This window comes from Phoca vitulina, unplaced genomic scaffold (genome assembly GCF_004348235.1).
Source record: "Phoca vitulina isolate PV1807 unplaced genomic scaffold, GSC_HSeal_1.0 scaffold5, whole genome shotgun sequence".
In the NCBI taxonomy this organism is placed as follows: domain Eukaryota; kingdom Metazoa; phylum Chordata; class Mammalia; order Carnivora; family Phocidae; genus Phoca; species Phoca vitulina.
The window spans coordinates 62,723,485-62,750,352 of NW_022589708.1; the positions used below are offsets into that span (position 1 = coordinate 62,723,485).

General features: G+C 41.7%; 1 protein-coding gene across 3 annotated transcripts in view; it reads left to right on the forward strand.

The window, feature by feature from the left end:
* LHFPL6 (LHFPL tetraspan subfamily member 6) overlaps window positions 1-26,868 on the forward strand; it is a 239,179-nt gene that overhangs the window by 206,684 nt on the left and 5,627 nt on the right. For all 3 annotated transcript variants that reach the window (XM_032403108.1, XM_032403109.1, XM_032403110.1), the window contains exon 3: window positions 442-540. In XM_032403108.1, coding sequence (XP_032258999.1) covers window positions 442-540 — 99 coding nt within the window. The remainder of the gene's footprint in view (window positions 1-441; window positions 541-26,868) is intronic.

A 26,868-nucleotide genomic window follows, 5' to 3' on the forward strand; every position in this document is an offset into this window, starting at 1 on the left:
ACTGGAAAAAAAAAATCTAATGCACGATGAAGCATAACCTATTAGGCACTTCTGCTTGCTCTTGATTCACTTGTTTACACGGACTGATGGAGGAATTGGTTGGATTTTTACAAGAGTGATTTAGAAAGCTTCTGAATCGTGTTTCCTAAACAGGGTTTGCAAGGCTTTTAATGCTTCAAAAGGCAAAGTTGGAACCAAACTGAGCTGTGTATCAGTGTTTTGTTGTTTTTTCTTTCCTTTTAAGCAGACTTGAAATTGTTCACGGAATCAGACTGACCTTAGATTGCTTACAGGAGCCGTGGCTGGTGCTTTCCAAAAAGCAGACACCATGATCTTCTGTTATATTGCTAATATCGACCCCCACCCCCACCCCCCAGTGCTGCCTTTATCTAGAGATGCAGAGGAATACTGGTAAAGCCCTCTTGGCTTCTCTCTTCTCAGGCTTGTTGATCGGTGCGGGCTGTGCCCTCTACCCCTTGGGCTGGGACAGTGAGGAAATCCGACAGACCTGTGGCTACGTTTCCGGCCAATTTGACCTGGGTAAGTTTTCTTCATTGATGGCACTCCTTTTAGAAAAGAACCTTATCTGACCTCTCATAGAAGCGGAGAGTAGAAGAGACATGAGGAAGAGAACCATACAGCCAGCAGTCACGTGTAACAATACACAGACCTTCATTTATCTGTTTGTTTAGTGAAGTTATTGGCAATCTACCGTTTGCCTGGACTGGGGGAAGTATTGTGGAGACAAAGCTAAGAAATAGTCCCTGCTCTGAAGAGTTTATATTCATTGATCAGTTCATTCAGAATCATGTGTTTATTACTTATTGCATGTGCGAACTCTCTGGAATTTACAGGCTGCCTGAGGAGATAAAGCCAACAACACTGTCCAGGGCTAAGAAATCCAAAGCGATTTCACTCCAGAGTAGTAGACAACTTTGTTGCAGGGCTGGGTCTTGAACACAGTGATGCATGCAGGTTGTCTGGGGGTAGACAGAGGCACCTAGCGAGCCAGGAATACAGCACAGCAAAAACACCAGGGAGGAATGAGAAAAGCCCATCAGGAGACCCCGTAGAGATGTGAGAAGCTGGGAGAGATGTGATTGAGTAGTCGGAAGTTCACACACTGGTGAAGGGCACCTCATGACTTTGGTTTTGTGTGTCCTGATCAGGAATTTTCACTTGTAGTTATAGTGTGTTCTATTTAGCAGTCTATAAGAAAGGTTGCAGAGTACTACATGGTTTGCATCATTATAATCTGTACTAATTGGATTATATTTCACTTGGTTGATGAACCTCCATTTCCTTAAACACGTCCTTATTTCTTTCTAGTTGGGTATTTCATCTAGTCCAGTTTTCTGTGATTTTAAGGCATATTGTAATGAGAAATTTAACGAAAGGAAGTCTTTTCTTTATTGAATTACTTTCTGAGGACTTTTTTTCTGGAATTGGTGTTACTACATCAAAGACAATTGCCAAGCAAATATACTTTCCCCTAATATAAGGATAGACAGATTAAGTTTTTGACCTTTAGTGCAAAGTGAGTTGCTAACTTAAACATTCACTTTTCCCATTAAATACTTCACTCTAAGAAGAAATGTTCGAGGGAGTTGGTCTAATGTCAGTTGGTCTATCCCAAATCATCATTTAAAAATTAAACGTTAGAACTTCTGTGAAAAAAATTTGTCAGATCTTGAGAAAAATGGACAGATGTGATACCACATCACAGTTTTGTGAATTTGAAAATAAAGCAATTTCTGTTTGACTCTGGATGACAAACACCCTGCTTCCCTCAAAATAATACTAGTTCTTTTGGTGGAGAAGCCCATACAATTAACTACTACTAATTTGCATGGATAAAAATAAAAGAGATTTTTGACTGTGCTTCCCTCCTTATGAAGGCTTTCCCAAGTCTGGATGCGTTTGTGATTGCTGGAAACGCAGAGAAGGGAAAATGCCAGCACAAAGTTGAGTGTCAGCTTGGTTTTGTTGTTGCTGTTGTTGTTTGTTTTTGGTTTGGGGGTTGTTTTTTGCCTTTTGGTTTTGGTGGGGTTTTTTCATTTTGTTTGTTTGTGTTTTGGGTTTTTTTGGAAAGCAAACTGTGTCCAGGGGAGGTATTTTAATACAGTGTTTCGCATTTTTCTTTTTCTGGTGTTTGGGGCATTCTTGGCTGTTTCACACACGCCTCAACTTGATTAGAAAACTGTTCTTGCTGATCTCTTGCTATTGTGTGTGCTGTATTAATTAGCAGGTTATAATGAAACCCATATCCTGTTTTTGCAGTTTTCATTGCTGCATCCCAGTAGTTTATATCTTCTCAGCATTGTGGATTAAAAATTTGAATGTCAAACTTAAAAAAAAGAAGAAAAAATTTGCCTCTTTACTGGTGGTAATAATTTCTTTTGTGATTAAACTCACCAAGACATTTTAACAATTTAAAAACTACAGTGTTTTCATTTTTGCCTGTTTCTTTTTAAATTTCTCTTAGTTGGATGATGAGGAAAAAATAAAACTGGCATTATTTATAGATAAAATGAGCTCTAGGTCCTGCAAAACCATTCTACAAAACTGCTTCTGTTTTCTATCTTTAAAGAATTGTTACTGTTCCCCTGAATGCTGATGAAGGCCGAACTTCAGCAAATGAGTGAAGTCACAGATTATGGTGCTAACTTGGGAGAGCCTAGGACTGGAGTTGGGAGCCACAGCATGCGTGTGAGGGGGAGCATTCTCAGGAAGGATGGGTCGGGGGCGCACGGTTTTAGTGGTACGCATGCTGGTTGTCACAGACACACCCTGCCTCTTCCACTTCTGAGAACCCAAGCCCATTGCTGCCACCTTTCAAAGGAGACAGGGAGCAGGCACATCTTCCTCCCGAGGGTTGGGAAATGTTAATGTCGTTAAGGTTCGTGTTTTCTTTATCGTGGGGCGTGGGCCACTTTCTTGGCGTCCCGTTACTGAAATGTTACTTTCTCTCTCTAAAGCATATCCTGAAAGAAACCATCACTTTTGGTTTTGTATGGAAGATTATTTAAGGAGTGCCTTCATTCAGTTATCCAGCCAACCAGTATTTATGAGGTGCTTACGGTGCACCAGGCCCTGGGCTAGGTGCTGGGGATGTGCCATCGGTAGGTAAGGCATTTTAAAAGACCCTGTTCACTGCCCTCAGGGAACTAAAAAAACCAGCAGGACAGGCAGATGTTCAAGAAGATCATATCCCTGGGATGTGTGTTAGAAAGGAAGGGTGTCGGGCACGGCAATGGACCTCGTGGTTGCCTTACCAATATTATTCCATGCTGGGTGGTGATTCTAGGCCAGAGGCTGAGAAACCGTCTCTGTAAAGAGCCAGCTAGTGACCATTTTCCGCTTTGGGAGCCATATGGTCTCTGTTGCAACGATTCAGCTCTGCAGTTGCAGCAGGAAAGACGCTCCATGTATAAATGGGTGTGACTGTCTTCCCATAACATTTTGTTTACAAGAACAGGTGGTGGCGCTCTCGTCTGAGGACCCCTGATTTCAACCAACGCATACCCCTGACACTCCAGAAAGAGGTTCATTTCAGATAATGCTCCTTTATGGATGCCTTCAGCCGCCGGGACGGCTGGTCAGGGCCCAGGGCAGAGGCTGCGCAGGGCAGCCCCATCCAATTATCCTAGTATGCTGCACACACACCACACTCTTCTTGTTGTGCCGGGTTGTAAATAGGTGGCAAGCACTCTCAATTAATCTTGGTCATCTTACCTCTGAACACTAGCTTGGGATGGGAAGGCTGAAGCCCATTTGGACCAGGGATTACGGCATGAGATGTGTCCAGAGGCCTTTGGGGAAAAGGGGGTCACATGCCTAAGGGAAAGGCCCCCAGAAGCCATGCTCCCCCTCCCTCTGGCAGCTGGGTAGAAAGGCAGGAAGAAGCAGCCTCCGGGGGCGCTGGGGTAGGCAGAGGAACGAGCTGAGGCTCAGCCACCCCGAAGCAGGCCTTCCCTAGGAATTTTCAACCTTGCTGATACATAGTAATTCATTTCCTTACTGGGTAATGTTAAAGGCATCTTTTCTCTTACTGGCAGCTGAAGGCAGCCTGACAGCTATTTTATTTAGTTGCTATATCACAGTTCAAGCGGACTTGACCTCCCCTGGGGGCATCCTAAGGAAGTATTATTTTTAGCTGAGGCTTCATTCAAGGCTGTAAAGGGTTTATGTAGATAAAGGGTGAGTGTGGATGTGTTTTAGGTTGCAGGGTGGGCAGGGAGTAGAGCCAAGAAAGAGCCGAAGGGGGCACACTGGAGGAGGTAGGAATGGGGGGGTGGGGGTGGGGGTGGGTAGGAAGGGCCTCCCAGGTTAAGAGTATTTAAACTGAGTCCAAACACATAAGTAGTAGTTAGGCAAGAAACAGATTTTATAGAAACTCATGTTTGTGGTTTTAACATACTGTGGTAGAAGTCTAGTAGAATCTAGTTTTTAAAATGCCTTTTTTCCTTAGCAAGGAGATTTAGGGAGAATTTTTTATGTGCCTTGAAAACAATTTTATAAGGCTATTGATTATTTCTCAAGCATTTTAATATGTTATGAAGTGCAAAGCTTTGCAGCAATTTCGCAAAAATACCCGGTTTTACAAATCAAAGATTGTTACTGTTTACCTTTGGATCATTCTTATTTATGAAGAAGCCAGGAGCATGTTTGAATACACATATTTTTAAAACAGGGAAACAAGAGTACAAACAGGCTGCATAATGAATTCCTAAATTACCCAACTAAAATTGTACAGCTTGCCTTGACAGTAGCTTTCAGCCTTTAGCATTAAAATCAGAGGTAGACTTGTTTCTCTCATTGGTGTTTTAAACAAATATGCCAGGTGATTCAGGTGCAAGGGATCAGCAGCCATACTTTGAAACAAAATTACCCTAAGTGATATAGAAAATTACTATTTTTTAATTTTTTATTTGAGTATAGTTGACACACAATATTACATTAGTTTCAGGTGTACAACACAGTGACTCAGCATCTCTCTATGTCATGCAATGTTCACCACAAGTGTAGTTACCATCTGTCACCATCCAACACTGTAACAGTGTCATTGACTATATTCCCTATGCTGTGCCTTTTATTCTCATGTCTTACTCATTACGTAACTGGAAACTTGTATCTCCCACTCCCATCCTCCCATTTTGCCCATCTTCCCTCTGGCAACCATGTTTGTCTTCTGTACAGAAAGAAAGTTAATTTTTTGTACTTCGCTAGAATGTTGTTTAACATTCATTTTGTTTATATACATCAGGGTGCTTTCACTTTAGGTTACAAAGATCTGATTCCAACCAGCTGAAACAAAGAAGATATTTAGGACCTCTTACCATAGGAAGGCCAGAGCTAAGGTGAGCTGCAGACTTGACTGATCCTGGAGTTCCAGGATGTTGTCCAGGGCCCAAGATTTTCCTGAACAGGAGACCTGTCACTTGCAGGTCAACCTCGGCCCCACCATCTTAAGTTTGGCTTCATCCTGAGGCTAGTTTTCTTCTCATTGGTGATTGCATTTGGCACATGTAGCTTGTGTTCATGTCAAATAAGAGAGGGTGAGTTTCCCCTGGTCCCAGTAATGGAATAAGTCTCTCTCCTCAATCTAATTGGGCCAACTTGAATGAAGAGCTGCTGTCAGGGGAAACTGTACAAATTGGCTTCTTCTGGCGGAGTTTGGATGTGTCCAGAGTTTTATAGAACAGATTTTACTGAGAAGTAGTGGCATTTGTAACTGGAAGATGAGGCTAAGAACAGAAAAGACATCTCAGTCTGGTTTTTTGTTGTTGTTGTTGGCCTTGGTGCCCTGTGTTCCTTCCATCATGAAGCCTGAGGTTGGGGACTAAGCGTCAATAATGGCTTATACTGTGTAAATGTTAACAATGGTGAATTTATTTATTACTTTTTAAGAGAACAAAACAATACAGGTGATAAGAATTATATGTAGTGTAACCTAGTATCTCCACAAAATAAAAATCCAGTAGATGTTTGCCATTGTTATTCACGTTATTTGTACAGGACCATTTTTAATAAATATTTGCTGATTAATCTTTTCTTCTTCCTTTTACATTCATAACAGTAAGTTTGTATTTACACATTAAGCATAAGGTCTTTATAATCAGGTTGTCCAATTGATTTAATTCATGCCTCAGAGATATTTTCATCCACCCGACTTTTCTAATTATATCCTAATGATCAAAAGTAGTGTTTCAATTAATTTGTCTTGCTAATTTGCCAAGTAAATTTGAGTAATTATTGCTTTCATTTTGCTATTTAATTTGATTAAGAAGCCATCATGTTTCCTGTTCTCAAAATTATGCTCTTGGCTTCTCAAGAACAGTACCATAAACTCTGAAAACTCAGAAACTCTCAGTGTTGAAAAAGATGAGAGTCTGTTTCCTCCACATTTTCAGTCCAATGAAGAAATCTCTTCCAATCTGAACAATGACCATGTCACATCTCTTTGGACACATCTCTTTGACTCCTGACTCATGTTTTCTTTCCTTTCAAATCTAAACGCACTTGAGAAAAAATAATTTGCAGGTTATAGTCAGTGGGGAAAAAAATGGGAACAAAAATAGAAAATTTGTCCAAGTTGCTAGAAGTCATTTGGAAGATCCAAGAGGAGCCTGTATTCCCTCACGTAGCATGCGAGCGCAGGAGGACGACAGGAAAACGGAGAGGTTGCTGTGAGCTAAACCAAGCCCCAAACTGGGTAGACCAATGGGGACTCGTGGGAACACTCTGAGATGTGGTTCCAGATGATGCTGGGAAAGTTCCACAGGCAGAAGGAGCTCCATGTAGCCAGTAATGAAGTGATGGAGCAGGGTCCAGGCACCTCCAAAGGAAAAACAACCAGCTTTGCTGGTCGCTCAGCCTTCTTAGGGGCCTCTTTTCATGAAGAGAAGGGTTTTCTGAATTCATTCTAGCAAGTGAGGAGAAGAACCACTTCAGTTCGGGGCCATGAATACCAGTGGGACCATGACAACAATAGTAGACCATACACATATCCGCTTTAAGTTATAGCTTAGTAAATGCCTCTAGTCTTGCTTTAGGAAATAGTACCTCTTCTGTAGAATCCTAGATCCAATTCTGTCTGCTTCCCTAAACACATCTTTGTAGGTTTCAGATGAGCCTATGGGACAGGAATTTTGCAACTTTAGGGTCTATCTCAGTGTTTGGCCCGGAGAAGTATTCAACAGATTTATTTACTCAATGGATATTTATTAAGCACATTTTTGGCATCAGAAATTGTGCCACATACTTAGGATGAAATTATGAATTAAGATAAACATGATCCTTACACATGTCACATTATCTGCCACCCACTGAATGGTTAAAAGAAGGAGGGAGAAGAGGAAAGGGGGAAGGGTGGGGATGGAGCGGGGAGAGGGAATAAAGATGAATGGGCGGAAGGAAAGAAGATGAGAGGGAAGGAAGGAAGAAACCCTACTGCTGATTTTTGACCTCTGAAAAGGAAGCCGCCATTATGTTTCTGTAGATACTTGGCCACTGATATCCTGGTGAGATTATGGCATTACTTTCTAAAGGAATATGGCTTAACCATCTCCCAGGAAAAAATCAAGTTCAGGGTCATAGTTTAAAGAACAAAATGCCCTGAGAGATGAAAAAGAAATAGCTCTAAATTCTTCCCTTCCTAAGTCTTTTTGGTTTGCTTATTTCAGAGCAGGGTCATCCCCAAGCCTGTATTAAGACTTCTTAAAACCTAATTCAGTGGCTTACAGTGATTTGCAGCAGTGAAATTCCGTGATTGTAGAAAAAGGTAATTCTCTTTTTAAAAAAAACCTGTGGGAAATAATATTTCTTAAGACATGGCCGCCACACTCTTGAGAAGAATAGACTAGTTCCCTTTTAAAGATTCTTCTTAATTTTTTCAGTGTTATCCCCTTTATAAAAACAAAAAAATAGATACACCTGAGTGGCATGCTATTTTAGATATAGTGTACTTAAGGAACTTTAGGAAATTGAACTGGCTATTCTAATTATTCTTTTGTATTAGGTGCTCTTAACTACTTCTTAGTAAGTTCCACTTGGGTATTAATCTGGCAGTAGAAAAGCACTAATTTTAAATTTAACTGTTTTTGATATTTTAGATCCTCTCTCAGGAATGAACTTTGTTCAGCTGACTCTATCAATGATGTCTGTAAGAAAGAAAAGGCAATTAAGATAAATCGGCCATATGAACATCATCTTGAATAAATCTGTAGGTTTTACTAAAATTTCCTGGTAGTTAAGGATTTGGGGAATAATCTGCTAAGTAGGAAGAAGAACTTATCCCCTCCTCCATCCCGAAGCGCACCCCTTTTGATGATGTAATTAATATAGCCCCCTTGAGAAGTCCCCTACCTGCTCCCTGCCCTCAAAGAGATTATAGTTGAGGGGTTTATCACAGATTTATCTTAGAACATTCTCTTATTAAATAGTGACACTGAGGAAAGACCTTCCAGTGCTGTTGCTGGGAGATTTGTCTATATGAACATTAGAGTTCTTTCAAATCTTGATATTATCATTCTTAATCTCTGAAGAAATATTTCTGCCCCAGAATTGAGAACTCATGTGTTTTGTGCCCTTACTGTATATTTCTACCTTTGTTCTACTTACCCTCCTTAGTGGGTCTTCTGTTAAGAAATGGCTATTTGTAAGCATTATTGATTAATAACATATCAAAAGTGTTTTAGAATAAAACCAAAAATATAACAAAGTCTTCAAAAGGCTGATCTGACTTCCTTCTTTTTTTTTTTTTTTTAAGATTTTATTTATGTATTTGTCAGGGAGAGAGAGAGCACAAGCAGGGGGAGCGGCAGACAGAGGGAGAAGCAGGCTCCCTGCTGAGCAGGGAGCCCAACGCGGGACTCAATCCCAGGACCCTGGGATCATGACCTGAGCCTAAGGCAGATGCTTAACTGACTGAGCCACCCAGGGGTCCCTCATCTGACTTCTAATCTGATTTTTAATCTGGTGGAATGTTGACAAAAACTAATTAATGTAGAGAATTTGTAGAGCAAAACTCATTTATGAGGTCTTTTCAGAAAATTTCATAGGAATGAATTGTTCCAGAGTACTGAATTTTCTCCTTAAAGGAATAGTTAATGGGAAAAGCGTGGACTGGTTTCAATCCCAGTTTCACTCTCTTTTAGCTGTTTGATTCTCGCCTCTCAAAATTTCAGTTCTTCAGTCTCTAAAAGGGAATGACAATCCCTACTTCACAGGCCCACTGAAAAGATTAAATGTGATGAGAGTAGAAGGTACTTTATACATGGAAGGTCTAGTGTAACCATTAGTCCCTCCTTTCTGCCTTAAAGGCCAACACACTTCCTATTTTAATCATGTTGAAATAGTTTGAGAATGTAGATGTATTATAGCCAGAATCCATCATTTTAACCAGATTATATGAAACATATAAAAAAACATGAGCAAGTCTTTAAAAAAACATCATTAGCAGTTATGTTCTCATGTGATTCAGAAGGAGTCATTCCTAAGAGTGAAGGACATTTGTAGAGTGATTTGCCTTTACACTAAATAACCAAGAATGAAAAAATTTTTGAGTTCTTTCTTGTTTTTTGCTGTTGTTTTGCAACAGTTTTATGTCACACTGTCAGCAATTACTCATTGCAGTTATTAATTATGCTTTTCTCTCTGTATTCCCTCACTCTGATTTGTGTCCTTTCTAATCTAATCATCATAAATCATCTTAAAATCATTCTTTTAAAAGAATACAGTTCAGGGTGCCTGGATGGCACAGTCAGTTTGATAAGGAAAATCTGTGTCCTCAGATGGCCGACCGAGCCAGTGAGAGAGTCCCAGTCCTTGCCCCGGGGCTCTTCCGGGTTCTTCTCCCTGCCCTGCTTTGCGCATGCGCCAAAAGTGCGAAGCATGCGGAAGTAGAAGTGTATAATTGCCCCCTTTGTTTGTGCTCGGGGCTCAGACCTTTGGAGACCACTCTCCTCTGAGCCCGCTGGCATTAAATAAACCTCCTATCCTCCAAGATCTCCGGGTGCCGCGTGGTTCTTCCGTCGGGTGATCCAGTCCAGGTTCCGTAACAGGTTAAGTGTCCGACTCTTGGTTTTGGCTCAAGTCATGATCTCAGGGTCGTGAGACTGAGCCCCACGTTGGGCTCTGTGCTAAGCGCAGGGTCTGCTTAAGACTCTCTCCCTCTGCGCCTCCCCCTGGTTCTCTCCTCTCTCTCTAAAATAAATAATCTTAAAAAAATAAAGGAACACAGTTCAACTCTGTTTCTGTGCACCGTGTATCTTTAAGTACTGATTTTTGTATGCACTGGACAGTTTTGTTTTGTTTTTTTCTTACCTCCTGATTTGGGGTCCTGTTTTGGATAGCCAAGAATGTCAGCTACATGGTATCTGGATAGTAAGCTGCTTTGGCTTGGCAACTGGATGTTTTGATGACACTGGTAAATGAGTTTGAGGTTACAGGAAGCCTTGTTCCAGGGATTGGTGTCTCCGGATCATTCAAGGGTCCAAAGTCTATTAATAGGCTTCAGAGATTTGTGACCCCACTGAAATTGTGTGCAAATTTTATATGCCTGGGTGTCTATGCTGTTTTCTAGAGAGTTTATTTGTAGCTTTTATATGTATTCAAATATGTCTCTGACATCAGAAAACTTAGAACCTCTGGTAATCCACATTTGGAAGTCTGATATTAGGAACCTGAGAAAAGTGACCTCTAGACTTTACCTGCCAACAATCCTCAAACAAACACCTCCCTCCCCGCCCCCCCCCCCCCGGAAGCTGGAAAGCCACTGAACCCTTTTGACTTGATTTCATTATCTGTGAAAGTGTTTGTCAGGGGGATGTTGTAGAGCAAAACATCGTAGTTACAATATGCATTATTGCAAATAGATACTCCCAAACACCAATTCTACATTGAAATCATATCTGTGAAAATGAGTGTTCAACTTTCCTAGTGAATTCAATGTTTCCACTTAGACTGATGGCCAGTTCCATTGGTGCCACTATCAGGAGACAGTTCTCCAGCATGTCCCGAGAGCTCTTGGTTCTGAACTGTCTTGTCAAAGATGTTTGTATACCGAACAGCCTTGAATCCTGCTGAAGCAGAGGACAAGTTTGTTTGTTGTTTAGCATAATAAAGATAATGTCTCCCTCTGGGGCAAAATTTGGGCAGATTTGTTTGCAGCCTATTATAAAAAATTGGGGTTCCCTAAGCATAGGATTCCTCAACTGTGACTCAAACTCACTGAGTTTGCCACATCAGCCCCTGTGCGGGGTGGGAGGCAAGGGGATGGATGCAAATGGGAAGCTCAAGCTGCTTGCTGAGCTGTGAGTGATGCACTCCTCCACCTCTGACCTGGGAGTCTCCTGGCTTTTCCAGCATCTGTGAAATGTGGCAATTGACTTTGCTAGTTTGCAAGTAGAGTAAAATCTCGGACTCTTCACAGTTCTTGACATCACTGTCATAATGCCTGTGATTCCTTTGAAGATACTTCAGGATAAACAGACAGAGATGTGTCTCAGGGGAAGTCACAACTCAGGTGCCTCCTCCAGAACAGATACTCAAGGCTGCTAGCACAGTGTTCAGTTATCCGTAACTCAACCAACATCAGAAGCTTAACTATTAGGATCGCCATGTCAGAAATGGATTTTTATTGGTGGAATTAGCATCTTACTAATTACCATGATGAATGCTAAAAATGGATTCCCTATCCTTGCATGAAGAGATTTAAATATCCATTTAGGCATATAGCCATTATTCTAAGTCCCAGTGATACTCAAAATCTCTAAGAACCAGTTTTTCATAGGCCCTGACCAGTCCAAACTGAGATAAATCTTGGCCACAGCACTGGAGCAGACTCCCAAGGAACCCTGCTCTGCCAGGCACTGACTCTCGGGAGTTTCTGGGTTTCTGGGACATGAGGCTAGGATTCTCTAGAGTTCTCAGAGGCAGGGAAGGGACAATGGGACACTTGGGGAACTTGGAGAAGTGGATGTTTACCCATCAGTACTGAGAGGTACATATTTTAGTATTTTAACAAGTGTACAGCTTCACTGAAGCATTCCAGCTAAATGTATGCTGACCTTAGGAATGGCAGCCAAGGCGTGATCATCCCTAAACAGCTCAATTTCCAGTCTTTCTTTGGAGGATTTCCGGTTGTTTGTTGCCAAAGGGAACAGAATCCTGCCCTAGAACATTGCTCCAGTGGTTCCTTCATGCAAAGTGGTATTTCCAAACTCTTAAAGGATAGAGAGCTAGGGTTTAACTAGCTCCCAGACCAGGTTGATGACCTGGTTTGTGCCTGCTTCTTGATAGCTGTTTGTTTAATAAGCATCTGTCTGTGTAGCAGCATTTGGTCTGAGACTCGTGTTCATTATAACTTGGAAATGAGATTGTAGGAGAGTGGCTACCGGGCACCATCCCTCACACTTTTTCAGCAGTTACTGTAATTTACCGGAGAGTCTCAAGGTTGTGCTTGACCAAATTGGATTAGGCTTATCCCCAGCAACCACCTTACACATAAGGAGGGATCATCCAGGAAAACCTCTTAAATGGAGGGCAGCTAACCAAGATCAAAGCAGTGCTTGCTGCAGCCCATTTCCGTTTAAGTGGGTACAGAGAGTATATTCAGAGGCTGCTTGGTGGCCAACGGAAGCATGACAAACAAAGGGAGGAGGGCAGATAAAATGCCAACAGGATGGCGTGCAGCACCTCTTCATGTGGGTTTGCTGGAAAACTGGCTAAAGCCGCAGGCTACACGGAGGACCAGCAATTAGGCACAGTCTAGGTCCCTTCACACTCTCTTTTGTGGCCAATTTATGAGTCAGAGGAGCTGAATTTCAGGTCATTCCAGCCTTTATAAATGGCAGTGATAGACAGAAACCAAAGGCTAATCTGTCACCATACACCGAGTAAACCCCACTGGTGATCTCAGCCTGCCCCACACGGGGATCGCATTCTGTGTCGGCTCACAGCGTGAACACAAAGACCACCGGTGTACACTGTGTATATAGGACCCGTGTGTGTGCCTTATCACCTTAACAGCGGCATTATCTCTAGTGACACTTTTAGGATGGATTCGGTGCTAAGGGGCAAGGATTGATAACTGTGCTAGCAGACACTCAGCCGGCCAGATGGAACAAAGGGGAAACCATTTTTCATGTGTAAATCTTGCAAATGTGTATCTTAACAAAATTATTTACTGGGCCACGGAACAGAGGTCCATTTGATTGGTGTGATCATAAGAATTCAGATGCACTCACCTTACTTTTCTGACACTTAAACTGAAATTTGATTATATTTCTGGAAGCACCAGGGTAGTTTTATTTTCTTTGGCCATTCCTTTGTGTCGTGAGAATGCTACATAGGTAAAGCATCTTTGCCACCTGTTTCCCGGTTATGGGGCTTTTACCGGAATTCAGGATGGGAGGATGCAGGACCTTGAGTCAGTGTAGAATTTAAGAGGAAGGACCCAGAATGGATCTGATGGGAAAGAAAAACAATGAGCAGGCTTGGTGTGGTAGGATCAGGAACACCCCTGACAGCCTGGGTGTGAGAGGAAGTGAAGTGTTTTTTTCCTGTGCAGCCACACCCAGCAAAATCACCTGAATGTCTGTTTTTCGCATCTTCTAGGATCCATTTCTCTGATGGACCCAATCTACTTTGTTTTCTACCTCCACGTAACACTGCTCCTTTTTTGTTACATTGTGCCAAAATGTATGTAACATAAAATTGATCATTTTAACCATTTCTAAGTATGCAATTCAGTGACATTAAGTGCATTCACAATGTGCAACCATCATCACTGTCTGTTTTCTATTTCCAGAACTTTTCCATCATCCTAAACAGCATCTCTACCCAGTAGACAATAACTCTCCATTATTTCCAACCACCAGACCCTAGGAACCACTGTTCAACTTTCTGTCTCTATGAATTTGCCTATTCGAAGTACCTCCTACACATGGAATCCTACAAAATTTGTTCTTTCGTGTCTGCCTTTTTTCACTTAGCATGATATCTTCAAAGCTCGTCCATGTTGTAGCACGTGTCTGAACTTCATTCCTTTTTTTTTTCTTTTTAAAGATTTTATTTATTTATTTGAGAGAGAGAATGAGATAGAGAGCATGAGAAGGGGGAGGGTCAGAGGGAGAAGCAGACTCCCTGCTGAGCAGGGAGCCCGATGCGGGACTCGATCCCGGGACTCCAGGATCATGACCTGAGCCGAAGGCAGTGGCTTAACCAACTGAGCCACCCAGGCGCCCCGTGAACTTCATTCCTTTTTATGGCTGAGTAATATTCCATTATATGGATACACCACATTTTGTCTATCTGTTCATCTAACCCTGCTCATTTTTTTTTTAAAGATTTTATTTATTTATTTGGGAGAGAGAATGAGAGAGAGAGAGAGCATGAGAGGGGGGAGGGTCAGAGGGAGAAGCAGACTCCTCGCTGAGCAGGGAGCCCGATGCGGGACTCGATCCCGGGACTCCAGGATCATGACCTGAGCTGAAGGCAGTCACTTAGCCAACTGAGCCACCCAGGCGCCCCTAACCCTGCTCATTTTTTATCTAGAGATCTAGAATTGTTTTCACACTGGTGATTTATTTATATTGACATGAAGTACATCTGTTCACTGGCTTATTGATAAAAGAGGTTTGTTTTTTTCCTCACAACTTTATAATTATTTGCTTTGGCTTTGTGAGGTTAACTTTAAAAGTACAGGTAGGTAATGATGTGGCATACATACTTATTACCCAGTTACTCAGGACTAGATTTTTGGTTAAGAATAACCCAGCATCAGCACCCTGCTTTAGACTGGAACCAGGTAATTCAATTATAAACAAAGAGAAGGACTCTCCTACTGGACATTTGGGAGAACTGGGAAGGTGACTTTTGTCTCCTGAGCTACAGTATCCTCACTGGCGAAATATAAGGAGATGACCAACATCAAGGGTGCGAGCACACCATGTGACAAATCTGTCCTGCTTGTTTTTTCAAATTTTACTGAAACACAGCCATGCTCGTGTGTTTACTTGGCGTCCGTGGGTGCTTTTGACCTAAAATATTTACTACCTGGCTCTTTTCAGAAAATGGTTGCCAACCCTTGCCTAGATGATCCTTCTCAAATGTCCCTTTGCTCTGAAATCCATGATGCTGTGATAGGCTAGGTGAGAGGAGGAGGAGTGAGGAAAAGATAAAGTCCCAAGGACACAGAAACGGAGGTGTGATGCACTGGTTCTTGACAAGGCTTAAAACGGAGGAAAGCCTCTGACCTGTGCAGGCTGGATTCCTTACCGTAGCCCATGACCCCGCGTCCTCCCGACTTGGCGGCCCCGCACAACTGCTCACAGCCGGACCCACCAGGGATGACTTTGACGGCACATAAACCTCCCGGGGTTTTTTTCTCAGGGAGCATGTGCTTTGCTCCTGTAAAATCTGTCTATCAGCTAGAGAAGCCCCTCTCCTTCAGTGGGAAGTGTTGTTTCCCACGGGGCGTATGTACAACCACTGGAGGCACTTTGTAGAGCCAGAGGACCCTTTGTGCCTCAGCGCTGCTCCGGCCTCTGCCTGGCGCCTCCGGGAGGGGATGGACTCTGGCTCCATTTCCTCCCACCTGGACACCTGCGTTCTGCCCACAGACACCCCTCCCTTAGCGTTTCACACTATGTTATGATCAATGCTAGAATGTCCCCTTTCTTTAGGTGAGTTTAATTTGTGGGCTGTTCGCTGTGGCCCGCTATGGCGGGCCGTGGTTGGTGGCAAGGGGAGGAGGTTTTGTGGTGTGTGGGGGGCAGCCAGGGGGGGGGGGCCCCCCAACCCCCCCCCCCCCCCCCCCCCCGTTTTGCATGCCATATGACCAACATATTTATTGAGTTCCGGCTTTTTATATTTACAAGCATAAAAGTCGCCCACTCATTTTATATGTGTGTGTGTGTGTATATATATATATTTATATTTATATATGTGGGGGTATGTATATATATATGCATACGTAGTTAAATTTTTATATTCATTTAATTTTGATTTTGAAATGAGCTCAGATTTCTAGAAAAGTTATAAAAATAGAACAAAGAATTCTCATATACTCTTCATCCAGATTCCCTTAATATTAAATTTTATCATATTTGCTTTATCATTCTCCCCCATCCTCCTGCTCTATTCTGTCTCTCTCAGATACCATGCCCCTCCAACCCTAGACACTTAAGGGAATAATTCCTAAAAGTAATGTCCTTTTCCATAAAGTACAATTACCAAAATTAGAAAGTTAACATTGATGAAATACTCTTATCTAATCTATGGCCCTTAGATTGATATATTTTAAGTGTAGAATTATGCATGTGAGAAATGGAATTTATTTGCTTTTCTCATAGTGGTTATTGCTTGTTCTGGATTATATTTCTGCTATGTGGTTTTCCATTTGCAGAAAATAACAAACACAAAGTAGTATTTAAGATTTCCAGATGCTAAAAAAAAAAAAAAAAAAAAAGTTTTTTAAAAACCCCCAATTTAAAAAAAAAAAAAAAAAAAAGCTTGCTGTCCAAACCTACATTATGATATTAGAACATACTAATCTTTCAGAAAAGAAAGAATATATTACTAGTGTTAGTAGTGGTAATAACAGTAAATAGGAATGCCCTTTGTTCCTGATGTATGTTTGCGCTCGGGCTACTGAACTTTTGGTCAAGTCCAGCTACTGTTCTGGGAGTCCAGCCCTTTTGCAAATGAGTAGCTGTGCAGATATGAGACCTCGAATAGGTATTTTCTGGTAAATCCCTAAGTGCACAATGGTTAGCACCATTTGCTTGGGGGATAGTACATAGTACTTGGGCAAAACTCTTCTTTTTTCTTCAGCTCCTCACCCTAAAGGTCAAGCTAAAACATTTCTGTGGGGACAAGAGAGACACAACAGAGCAAGTTAAAACTATGGCTTTTTAGCAGAATTTTTGTGGGGTTTCAGAAGAGAAATTTATACCATTGTGATGAGCACTGGGTGTTATACGCAACTAATGAATCATTGAACACTACATCAAAAACTAATGATGTACTATATGCTGGCTAATTGAATTTAAATTTAAAAAAAAGAACTAATTTGTAATTCAGAAAGGTTTTTTCCCTGCAATCTGAGACCCAGATAGCACATAGTCATATTTGAATATAGGGCTTGCACACCAGTCACTGCCCCTCGTGGACTCCTCTGGAGAGCCCTCTCCTCACTCCTTCTGCTCCAGCTACAGAATGAATGAAGCTGGACAGGATCAAATTTACAAGGCTGACATATATTTTCCTATCAAAATTCACCCATAACATATCTCCTTAGACATGGTGCTGTTAGGGGCTCTTTGTAGATGCCTATCTTATCTTTTCCAGAGAGTAAATCCCTGCTCTCTTTGACATTCATGGTTGTGAAAATACTTACTAATGCCATAGCTTAAGTGTGTCAGTCCTTACCAATGGCACTTCTGCATTTTATATTCTTTGTGTGTGGGGGGAGGGGGGTGGCTTTAAGTTCTGGTCCAGTTTGTTTATTTATTTATTTATTTGCATTTTATATTCTGATTATTAACATCTTGGTTAACTCTGTGGAGAAAGTAGGGCAAACAAAGAAGGTAGGGGGAATATTTTAAGACATTCTTGCCTCCTCTTTTTTGTTAAAGTGGTTCCAGTACTCAGAGCTAGATCATCATTCATTGAGGCATGCTCTGTGTTTGGGGGAAAAGATATCATTCAACTTCCAGAGACTTCAAATCCTACTGTTCAATATCCTGAACTTGGGAATGAGGGGCAGAACGGGTCGATAAAGTCAGCCTACTATATTTGAGTCCAAAGCCACAGTCCTTGAGGAGAAACACTGGGGCCATGCACTGTGGTGCTGCTCTAGAAATTTAGGAGGCAAGAACATAGCCACGCCTTGCTAGGGCATTTGGGGACATGCAGTGCTTAGGATTCGAGATTTCTACCGTGACACATACCTCCCCACTATTTTTTCTGGAAGTACTAAGAGGGGGCATGCCTGCTTGTAGAAGATACCTCCTGGAGCACATCCATATGGGGCACAAAGAATACAATACAACTGGGACCCTGATTACCTGGATGGTGCAGTCGGTTAAGCATCCAACTCTTGGTTTCCACTCAGGTCGAGATCTCAGGGTCCTGAAATGGAGCTCCATGTCAGACTCTGCACTCAGCACAGTCTGCTGGAGATTCTCTCTCTTCCTCTGCCCTTCCCGCTCGTGCTCTCTCTCTCTTTCTCTCTCTCTCAAATAAATGAATAAATTTTTTTTTTTTAAGATTTTATTTATTTATTTATTTGAGAGAGAGAGAGGGAGAAGCAGACTCCCTGCTGAGCAGGGAGCCTGATGTGGGACTCGAACCCCAGACTCCAGGATCATGACCTGAGCTGAAGGCAGTTGCTTAACCAACTGAGCCACCCAGGCGCCCAATAAATGAATAAATATTTTAATAAATAAATAAACAAACAAATAAATGGGGCCCTAAAGCTGTGTACAGGGGAGTTTATTCATCCAGTAATGAACAGATGGGCACCCGCCCAGGACCTTGAGAAAGACCCACACTTCATGTACTTTCTTCCTTCAGTCTTTTTACCTCTACATTTTGTACCCAGCCACCAAGTTTGGGTGTTCTTCTCTTCTCTTTTCAGACATACAAGGTATCATTTTAACCACTTGTTTCATTAAACATTTGAATTAAATAAAGCCTTTGTAGGTTTTAGGCCAAAGGTTTAAAACTTGTTTCTTTTTTACTAGTGACACCTTTGTTCAGTAACTTCACAAAAGAACAAATGGAATTGGTCCAGCAATAGATTCTTTTCATTCTTCGTTATTTTTGTTTGTTTGTTTTAATGCATATGCAAACAAGATGGTCTGAATATGAAGAGACATGAAGGAGTTTATTCAAGAGGAGAAAGACCTATCCAACTTTTGTCCCTGGTATTTAAGAGGACAAAAGTTTCTGTCTCTCCACTGATCCTTCCACCTTCGTGTGCCCTCATTATTTATCCAGCAAAAAGGATGATATTGAAAATGTCTGCTTCTTTTCTACACAGGCTTTGCATTTATATCATAGCATGGTGAACATTTTAAAAATCACAGAGGAAAGGTATTCCACCTTGATAAATAAAGTCAGTCGTCTTATGATATCTGGACTCAGGCCCTTGTGGCCACAAGTCTGGGAACTTGGCAGTGACCTAGTGAAGAAAGGAGGAAGCTGGGAATGGATGAGGCTCAGGTTCAAATGCAGAGCCCGAGGAGGCCAGCACACGTGGAGTTTTGTCAGAAGGCATGAGTGAGAGGGCAGGGCTGCCTGAGCTATGTGTTGGGAGAGGGTTAAGGACAGTGTAAGTTTCTAAGGAATTTTGGAAACAAGGTTTCCAGGATCCGGAGTGGACTAGCTATTGTTGGGAAAAAGTCATTTATCACTGTCTAGTAAAACCCTAGTCATGAGACCCTCCAGATGTATATCACTGGGTCATATGCTTGGGGGATGTATCTTGGGGAGTAGAGATAAAGGAAGTTTCGAAAGGAGTTTTTATATCTTAAAAAAGACTTACAGGATCCTGGGGGTTGACTAAGATTGCCTTTTGCCCTTAGCAAAGCAACAACCTCGAGGCAGCTGAGTCCCTACAGGAAGGTTATTCTGCTTGTTTCAAGGACTTGTCGATGGGCTCTAGGTAGCCAGGAAATTTAATAAGTTTAATTTTTCCTTTGTTTCCCACATCAACAAGTACTATCTTAACACATGGAAATGGGAAAAATACATTTGATGTAGGACATCCTAATACATTATCAGGAGCACAGGGGAAAGTTCTGAAATCAGTTTGACCCAACCAAGTTCAAGTCGAAGCCATTTATTTGAGATACTAGGCAAATTACTTACCTTGCAGGTAAAACAATTTCTTCCTCTTCGCAATGGGAACCATGCTGGGAAAATATAATCAGATTTGTTTCTCTAATTTCTGGAAAGCATCAGAGGCAAAAATAATGAAGTGAGAGATGCCACTTGCAAACTGTCCCGCACCTGGCTCACAGTTTATATACATGACGGCTGTTATATAATTATTAATTTCGGGTTCCTGTTCTCAGCGCAGCACCTCTTCTCAGTACCGTGTCTGATACTCATTCCTGCCAGGAACTTATATTGATCGTCCGCTGTGGTGCGGGCGTTGTACTGAGCACCAGGATACCAAAGGAGACCAGGCAGACACAGTGTCAGATCTAGGCTCTGAAATGTTAATGGGACCAATTAATGAAAAAGCAGAGGTTAAACTGCCATTTCCTCAAAAGATGAAAAGATCTCTGGAATTCCATTGTTACTCGTAGTATGGCTGGATTCTTTGTACTTTTTCTTCTGTCTCTATTACTGATGCAAGCCGCACCAAAAACTAACTTGAGCCCCCGGAAAAAAACAGCCACACCTCTCGCACCCCATCTCCTCTTCCGGCCCGCCCTGGATCGCCGCCACAGCATCTTTTTCCATTGACTTGGCAGGGGACTGTGGTTTGCTGCTTTTTGTCCCATTAACCTCTATTTTATCTGTCAAGAATAGTATTCCCCATTGTTGAAAGCAGCAGTTTGCCAACCAAGCAAGCTTGGAGTCCTGTCTGATGGAGCATTACAGAGAGCAAAAGGGAAAGTTTAAACAGATTTGCTTCTCTAATTTCCTGAGGATCACAGACAGAACTTGCCCTCTAGCAAAATGCTTTTGGTTTGCATTATAATAACAAGCATTTATTGCCATGAAAGGGGGAGAGAGGGGCCTTGGAAGAATGGCCCCCACATTTCCTGGTTTCCTTAAGTCCTGTTACTACTACTCAGGGACCACCATGCCATTTAAAACATATAAACTTTCCTGATAGCCTAATGTACTCAAAAACACTTTTTCCTCTTATTATTGTAAAACATGGTGCTAATGTCTTATTATTGAGCATGTGGGTTTGAACAATGGAATCATGCTCAAAGAGAAAAAAAATAATAATAATCTCCTTTTCTTTCTCCTGTGGAGAAGTTCAAGGTACAGGGTGTCCAGTTGGAAAGTCACAGAACTCTCACCAACTCTGGATATTTTGTATTTGTATTTATGTTTCATGAAAAAGAAATCCCTCTTGTATCTTATTAATTTCATCCAACTGAACTTCTACAAAATATATGTGTAAAATATACAAGGGATGGTTTCAAAATAATGCAAGTGATGTGAGCGATCCTTGAGAATGGGTCTTACTAGAACATAAACTTTGTTAGGCCAAAGACCCTTTCTGTCTTGTTCGCTGCTGGGTCTCCAGCTCCTGTACCATTGAAACACATATAATAGGTGTTCAAGATTTATTGATCAACGTTGAATACCTTACATTTCTATCTACTAATACAGATAAAAATTCTGGAGATGAAGTTTTTAGGCTTCAAGCTCTCAAACTCTGGAGGTGGTCACACCCAACCCCATCTCTTGCTTACACCCAAAGTGGCGTTCATTTCTTTCTTTTTTTTTTTTTTTTAAAGATTTTATTTATTTATTTGAGAGAGAGAGAATGAGAAACAGAGAGCATGAGAGGGAGGAGGGTCAGAGGGAGAAGCAGACTCCCTGCCAAGCAGGGAGCCCGATGCGGGACTCGATCCCGGGACTCCAGGATCATGACCTGAGCCGAAGGCAGTCGCTTAACCAACTGAGCCACCCAGGCACCCTGTTCATTTCTTTCTTGAGCAATGCTTTAACAAGACTTAATTTGCCCATATTTCTCCTTTCCCAGCCCCCAAGTGCAAGTACACTCTTCCCTGGCCTTTCATATTTCCACTTGGCTTGGTCCTGCTCTTCTTCCAGGTCTCAGCGTGTATTTCACTTCTAATTTAAGGCTCACCTTCACTGATCTAAAGATCTAAAGATCCTTTGTGATTGGCTGTCTTAGCATCCTGAATTTTTTTTCATCAAATCACGTGTCTCAATTATCATTATATAATAATCTGCATAATTATTGTTTTGTACTTCCTTGACTAGACAAAACTCCTTGATAGCAGGGACTATATCTATCTTGTTTCCAATAAGATCCTCATCACCCAGTGATTCCTAAAGTAGGCACTTAATAAATATTTGTTGACTCGATGAATGAATTGAGGGAGAGAGGAAGAATGGGAGGACAGGAATCAAGAATCAGGGGTTGGATGACTGAGTGTTTCTTTAGATTTGCCTAAATCCTATTGACACATGTTGATCTTACCAGATTGATCTTCACCATTTCCTGCTTCTCAAAAGGTATTTGTGTGTGTGTATCTGTGTGTGTATATGTTTTTTTGTATATTCTTTTGAGGGTAGTTTGATGGGCTGGCTATATTTCTAAATAATCCAAAATACCAGAATAAATCCATATTGATTTAATGATTCTGTATTTTATGAATTACTTAGTAAGTGAAAGTCTTCGTATCTGAAATAGAGGGATATTTTTCTTCTAAATCGCACTGAACATTAGTTGCTTATTTTGGATCTGAGCCAGTTGCTGAATTTAAATCACAAAATGTGTAGGCGCGCCTGGGTGGCTCAGTTGGTTGAGCAGCTGCCTTCGGCTCAGGTCATGATCCCAGGGTCCTGGGATCGAGCCCCACATCGGGCTCCCTGCTCGGCGGGGAGCCTGCTTCTCCCTCTCTCTCTGCCTGCCTCTCTGCCTACTTGTTCTCTCTCTCTATCTCTCTGTCAAATAAATAAATAAAATCTTTAAAAAAATAAAAAATAAAAAAAATAAATCACAAAATGTGTAGATTACACACATAAATTTGCATAGATGAGTACTTAGTGGCAATATCTGATGACATTCTCAAACATTTTCTTTTCCTATAGCACACTTTTTTTTTTTTTTTTTAAGATTTTATTTATTTATTCATGAGAGACAGAGAGAGAGACAGAGGCAGAGGGAGAAGCAGGCTCCCCGCGGAGCAGGGAGCCCGATGCGGGACTCGATCCCAGGACCCTGGGATCATGATCTGAGCCGAAGGCAGACGCTTAACCGACTGAGCCACCCAGGCGTCCCTCCTATAGCACACTTTTTAAATAACTTTATTTAGTTTCCTTTCTTTCTATTTTCATCTAATAAACAGCTGGTTTGATGAGTTGACTGCATGTTTTATGACACAACAAGAAGAGCTCCAGAAACAACAATTATTAGAAATACTTAACAAGGCAAGGAGTTGGATTTGCCCCTTGGAAGACAGTAGTGTAGACACCTGGTGCTGAATGATGTAGGAAATGTTGGGGTTCAGAGCTGATGGCTAAGAAAGAATTCCTGAGACATCTTCAGTGCAAAAGGTGGTTTTATTAAAGCCCAGGGACAGGACCCCTGGGCAGAAAGAGTTGCCCTGCGTTTGTCAGGAGTGGCCAATTGTCTACTTTCAAGATGGGAAGAGGTTAGGGACAAGGTAAGTCTCTAAGGAATTTTGGAAGCAAAGTTTTCAGGACCTCAAGGGGGCTAGCTATTGTTAGGAAAAGGTCATTTATCACTGTCTAGTAAAACCCTAGTCATGAGACCCTTCAGATGTAAATCAGTGGACCATATGCTTGGGGGATGATTGCCAACATATATCTTGGGGGGTAGAGATAAAGGAAGTTTCCAAAGGAGTTTTTATATGTTTAAGTAGACTCACAGGATCCTAGGGGGTTGGGATAATGTTAGCCTCAGGTTGCCTTTTGCCCTTAGCAAAGTATTAACATCGACGCAGCAGAGCTCCCAGAGGTAGGTCGCTCTACCTGTTTCAAGGACTTTGTCAATGGACATAAGTAATAAGGAAATTTAATTTTTTCTCTTTTACCTTTGTTTCCCACATCACTGAAGACTCTATCCTGTGGGTCCTTCAGCAATGGTAGGGCCTGGGTGCGTTGGGTAGGTGGGTGGTGGGGTTAAGCCTCTGACAACTGAAACCTCACAAACCTTTATTATGAAAAAGAATAATCAAGAAAGATTTTGTTCACTTGCTCTCGTCTTAAATCAAGTTCCCCAGAGCAGATCCTGAGACGAGGATTCATGTTCAAGAAACTAGTAAGGAAGTGGGAAGTAAGGTAGCGAAGGGGTAAATGCCAGGCAAGGGTGCAGTTTGAGGTGAGATCCCAGCCTCACCCTGAACTCACTGGGGCTCTGGAACATTCATTCTACCACAGATTTTGTCTCACCTGGAGGTGAGGAAACCGGCTTTCATACTTCTGCACCAGTCAGTCATTGGCTACTGGCCACACCAGGGGGCACTTAAGTCTCTGAGAGTTGGGGCAACGAGGCTCCATACTCATGGGTCCTCTGAAGAGGGTCGCAAGGGTAAGCCGTTAGGAGCAGAGCACAATCAGAAGCTAAGGGTGGGAACTCAGGACCAAAGAAAGGGTATAAAGGAATTAGGTAGAATATCTATACCATCTGCTACCAGCCTTGCCAGTTAAGAGCCCCTATATTCTATTGACTTCCGTGGAGAAAAAAAAAAAGTATGCCCTCTCTCCTGGGTCCTAAGTAGTCAATTCTTTAGTAGCTTCTTTTTCATCTTTATTTAATACACACGGCTACTGTCACATGGACTATTTTCAAATAACTGCCCTCACCAGTTACTTTTTCTTGAATAAGTGTCCAATAGTTGATAAAGAATTATGCCCTCTGCTTTTCCTGTTAGGTCATGGAACTGTGTGTAGGTCAGTACCTTGTTATTAATGAGTGATTGATTGTGTTCCATGTTATGAGCCCTAGGCTGAATGGATTGCCCACAAATTTTGCTGACTTCTTGAAAGGTTCTAAACCACTTGCCATCTCTTAGCTATCTATTAATTCTTCCTCCTAGATTTATTTAATCCAGCTAAAGAATAATTCAAAATGGAGATTATTCCTAAGATTTACCAGTGGATATTATTCCCCAGACACACTTGCGGATGGTTATCAGAAAATTTGGTACACGAAAGGGGATTCTGTTACCCTTGAAAAATACCTATTGAATCTATGAGGTCATTGTGCCAATGAGACCTACCCCGAGGTGGAGATGTGATCGTTCAGGATCTATTAACCTGTTACATTTAACACACTCTGTATGAGGCTGTAAATGCTATAAAGTTGGTTTGGGAACTTCTCTCCAATATTTCTGTGCCAAAACAGGACCAGAGTTATTCTTATAATAAAATTCCAGATTTACTCTGTTTTTCAGGGACTGGTATTTTCCTACTTTGCTTCCTTTCTTTCTGTTTTTCTTTTACTCTGCCTTTCATTCAACATTTATTTAGTGAGTGCCTACTACGAGCCAAGCACTGTTGTAGCAGTAGAGTAGGGAAGAAAATATACAAACATCTCCCCTAATTGAAGCTAATTCTAGTGGGAGAGACTGAAATTAAACACATGCACTCAGGCGCACGCGTGCGCACACACACATACACACACACGCACGCAGTATTTACAAACCATAGTACGTGCTTGCTACAAAGGCAATAAAGTGAGGTAGAGAAATAGTGTGACTTTGATGAAGCAAGTGGGGGCGGGGGTGGGACAAATCCTTACAGAGTTGCTGTTTCAGAAGGAGCCAGCTGCCTAATGATCTGGACTAGAACTTTCTGAGTAGAAGGAATAATGATCGTGAAGCACCCAAGCCAGCAACAAGCCTCAGGAGGTCCAGAGAGGGTAGCCAGTGTATCCAGAAAGAAGACGAGAGGGGAGTTGGTCATGAGTTTTGAAAAGTAGGCAGGTAACAGGCTCATTCGAGCCCTCATAGGCCATTGGAAGGAGACTGGATGTTTGACAGTCCATTAGAAAATTTTAAGTAAGGCAGGGTCTTAACACGATTTACTTTTTACAAGATAGCTACCTGCTGTTGGTGATGCCATAAGCAGGAGCAGGGAGACAGGAAAGCGGTGATGGCAGGTAAGACGGCTCGAGGGTGTTGGCAGGCACTTGAGGAGTGGTAGCGCAGAGGATAAATTTTGGAGAGAGAGGCAAAGGATTGCCACTTACTACGGACGAGTCTTTGGGCAGGTTACTACATTTTTCTTGGCTTTAGTTTTCCCGTCTGAATGTACCTATCACATCATGTTCAGATTAGGATTAAATGCATTAATACTTACTCCATGTAAAGCTCTTCTAACGATTTGGAGCAAGTAGTAATCAGTACATGTTTGCTATGTTTAAATTGTTACTAATATTCGATATGGAAAGGGAGAAGGCAAGGATGACACCCAGGGCAAAGACTGCACATAGCCTGTTGTCTGTGTCCCCAGGTAGTGTCCTCTTGAGATGTGGAGGCCCTCGATTTAATCTTGCTGCTGTTCCTGTATGGTCACAAGCCAGTGACTCACTTGGCTTTGCCTGACCTCACCTTCTTATCTGTAAATGGGGCGAAGATACGCAGTCAAAGTGCATGCTACACTTAACAGTCTTTGTATTTTTCAAAAGAAAAGTTATTAATGAACACGATAAAATGATTGGCTTGTTAAAAAAAAAAAGGGTATAGTTTTCAGTCTATGGTTTATGTGTTCAGTGACTGAAATCTAAGTATCTAGGTGTATGTGTTTGTATCTAATGTAACGTATAAATGATAACAAAAGAAAAGGGAGGGAAATCGTTGTTAAAGCATTTTCTAATAAGATCATAAGACTGGCTAAAAAAGTAATTAAAATTAGAGCAGAAAAGACAATGTTCAATGCAAGATATAGAGGCCTTCCATACTGTGCACACAAAAAGAATAATTTGAATGCTGTAAAAAAATTAGGAAGGGGAGGATTAATGAATGCAGAAACCTATTTTATTAATTCAACTAGGAGATTCTGGGTCAATGACTTCTTTTTTTTTTTTGAACATGGAACCCAAGTTTGAGTCCTGGCTCTGAAGGGCATCTTGGTTGCTTTAAAGTTTTGGCAATTATGGATAAAGCTGCT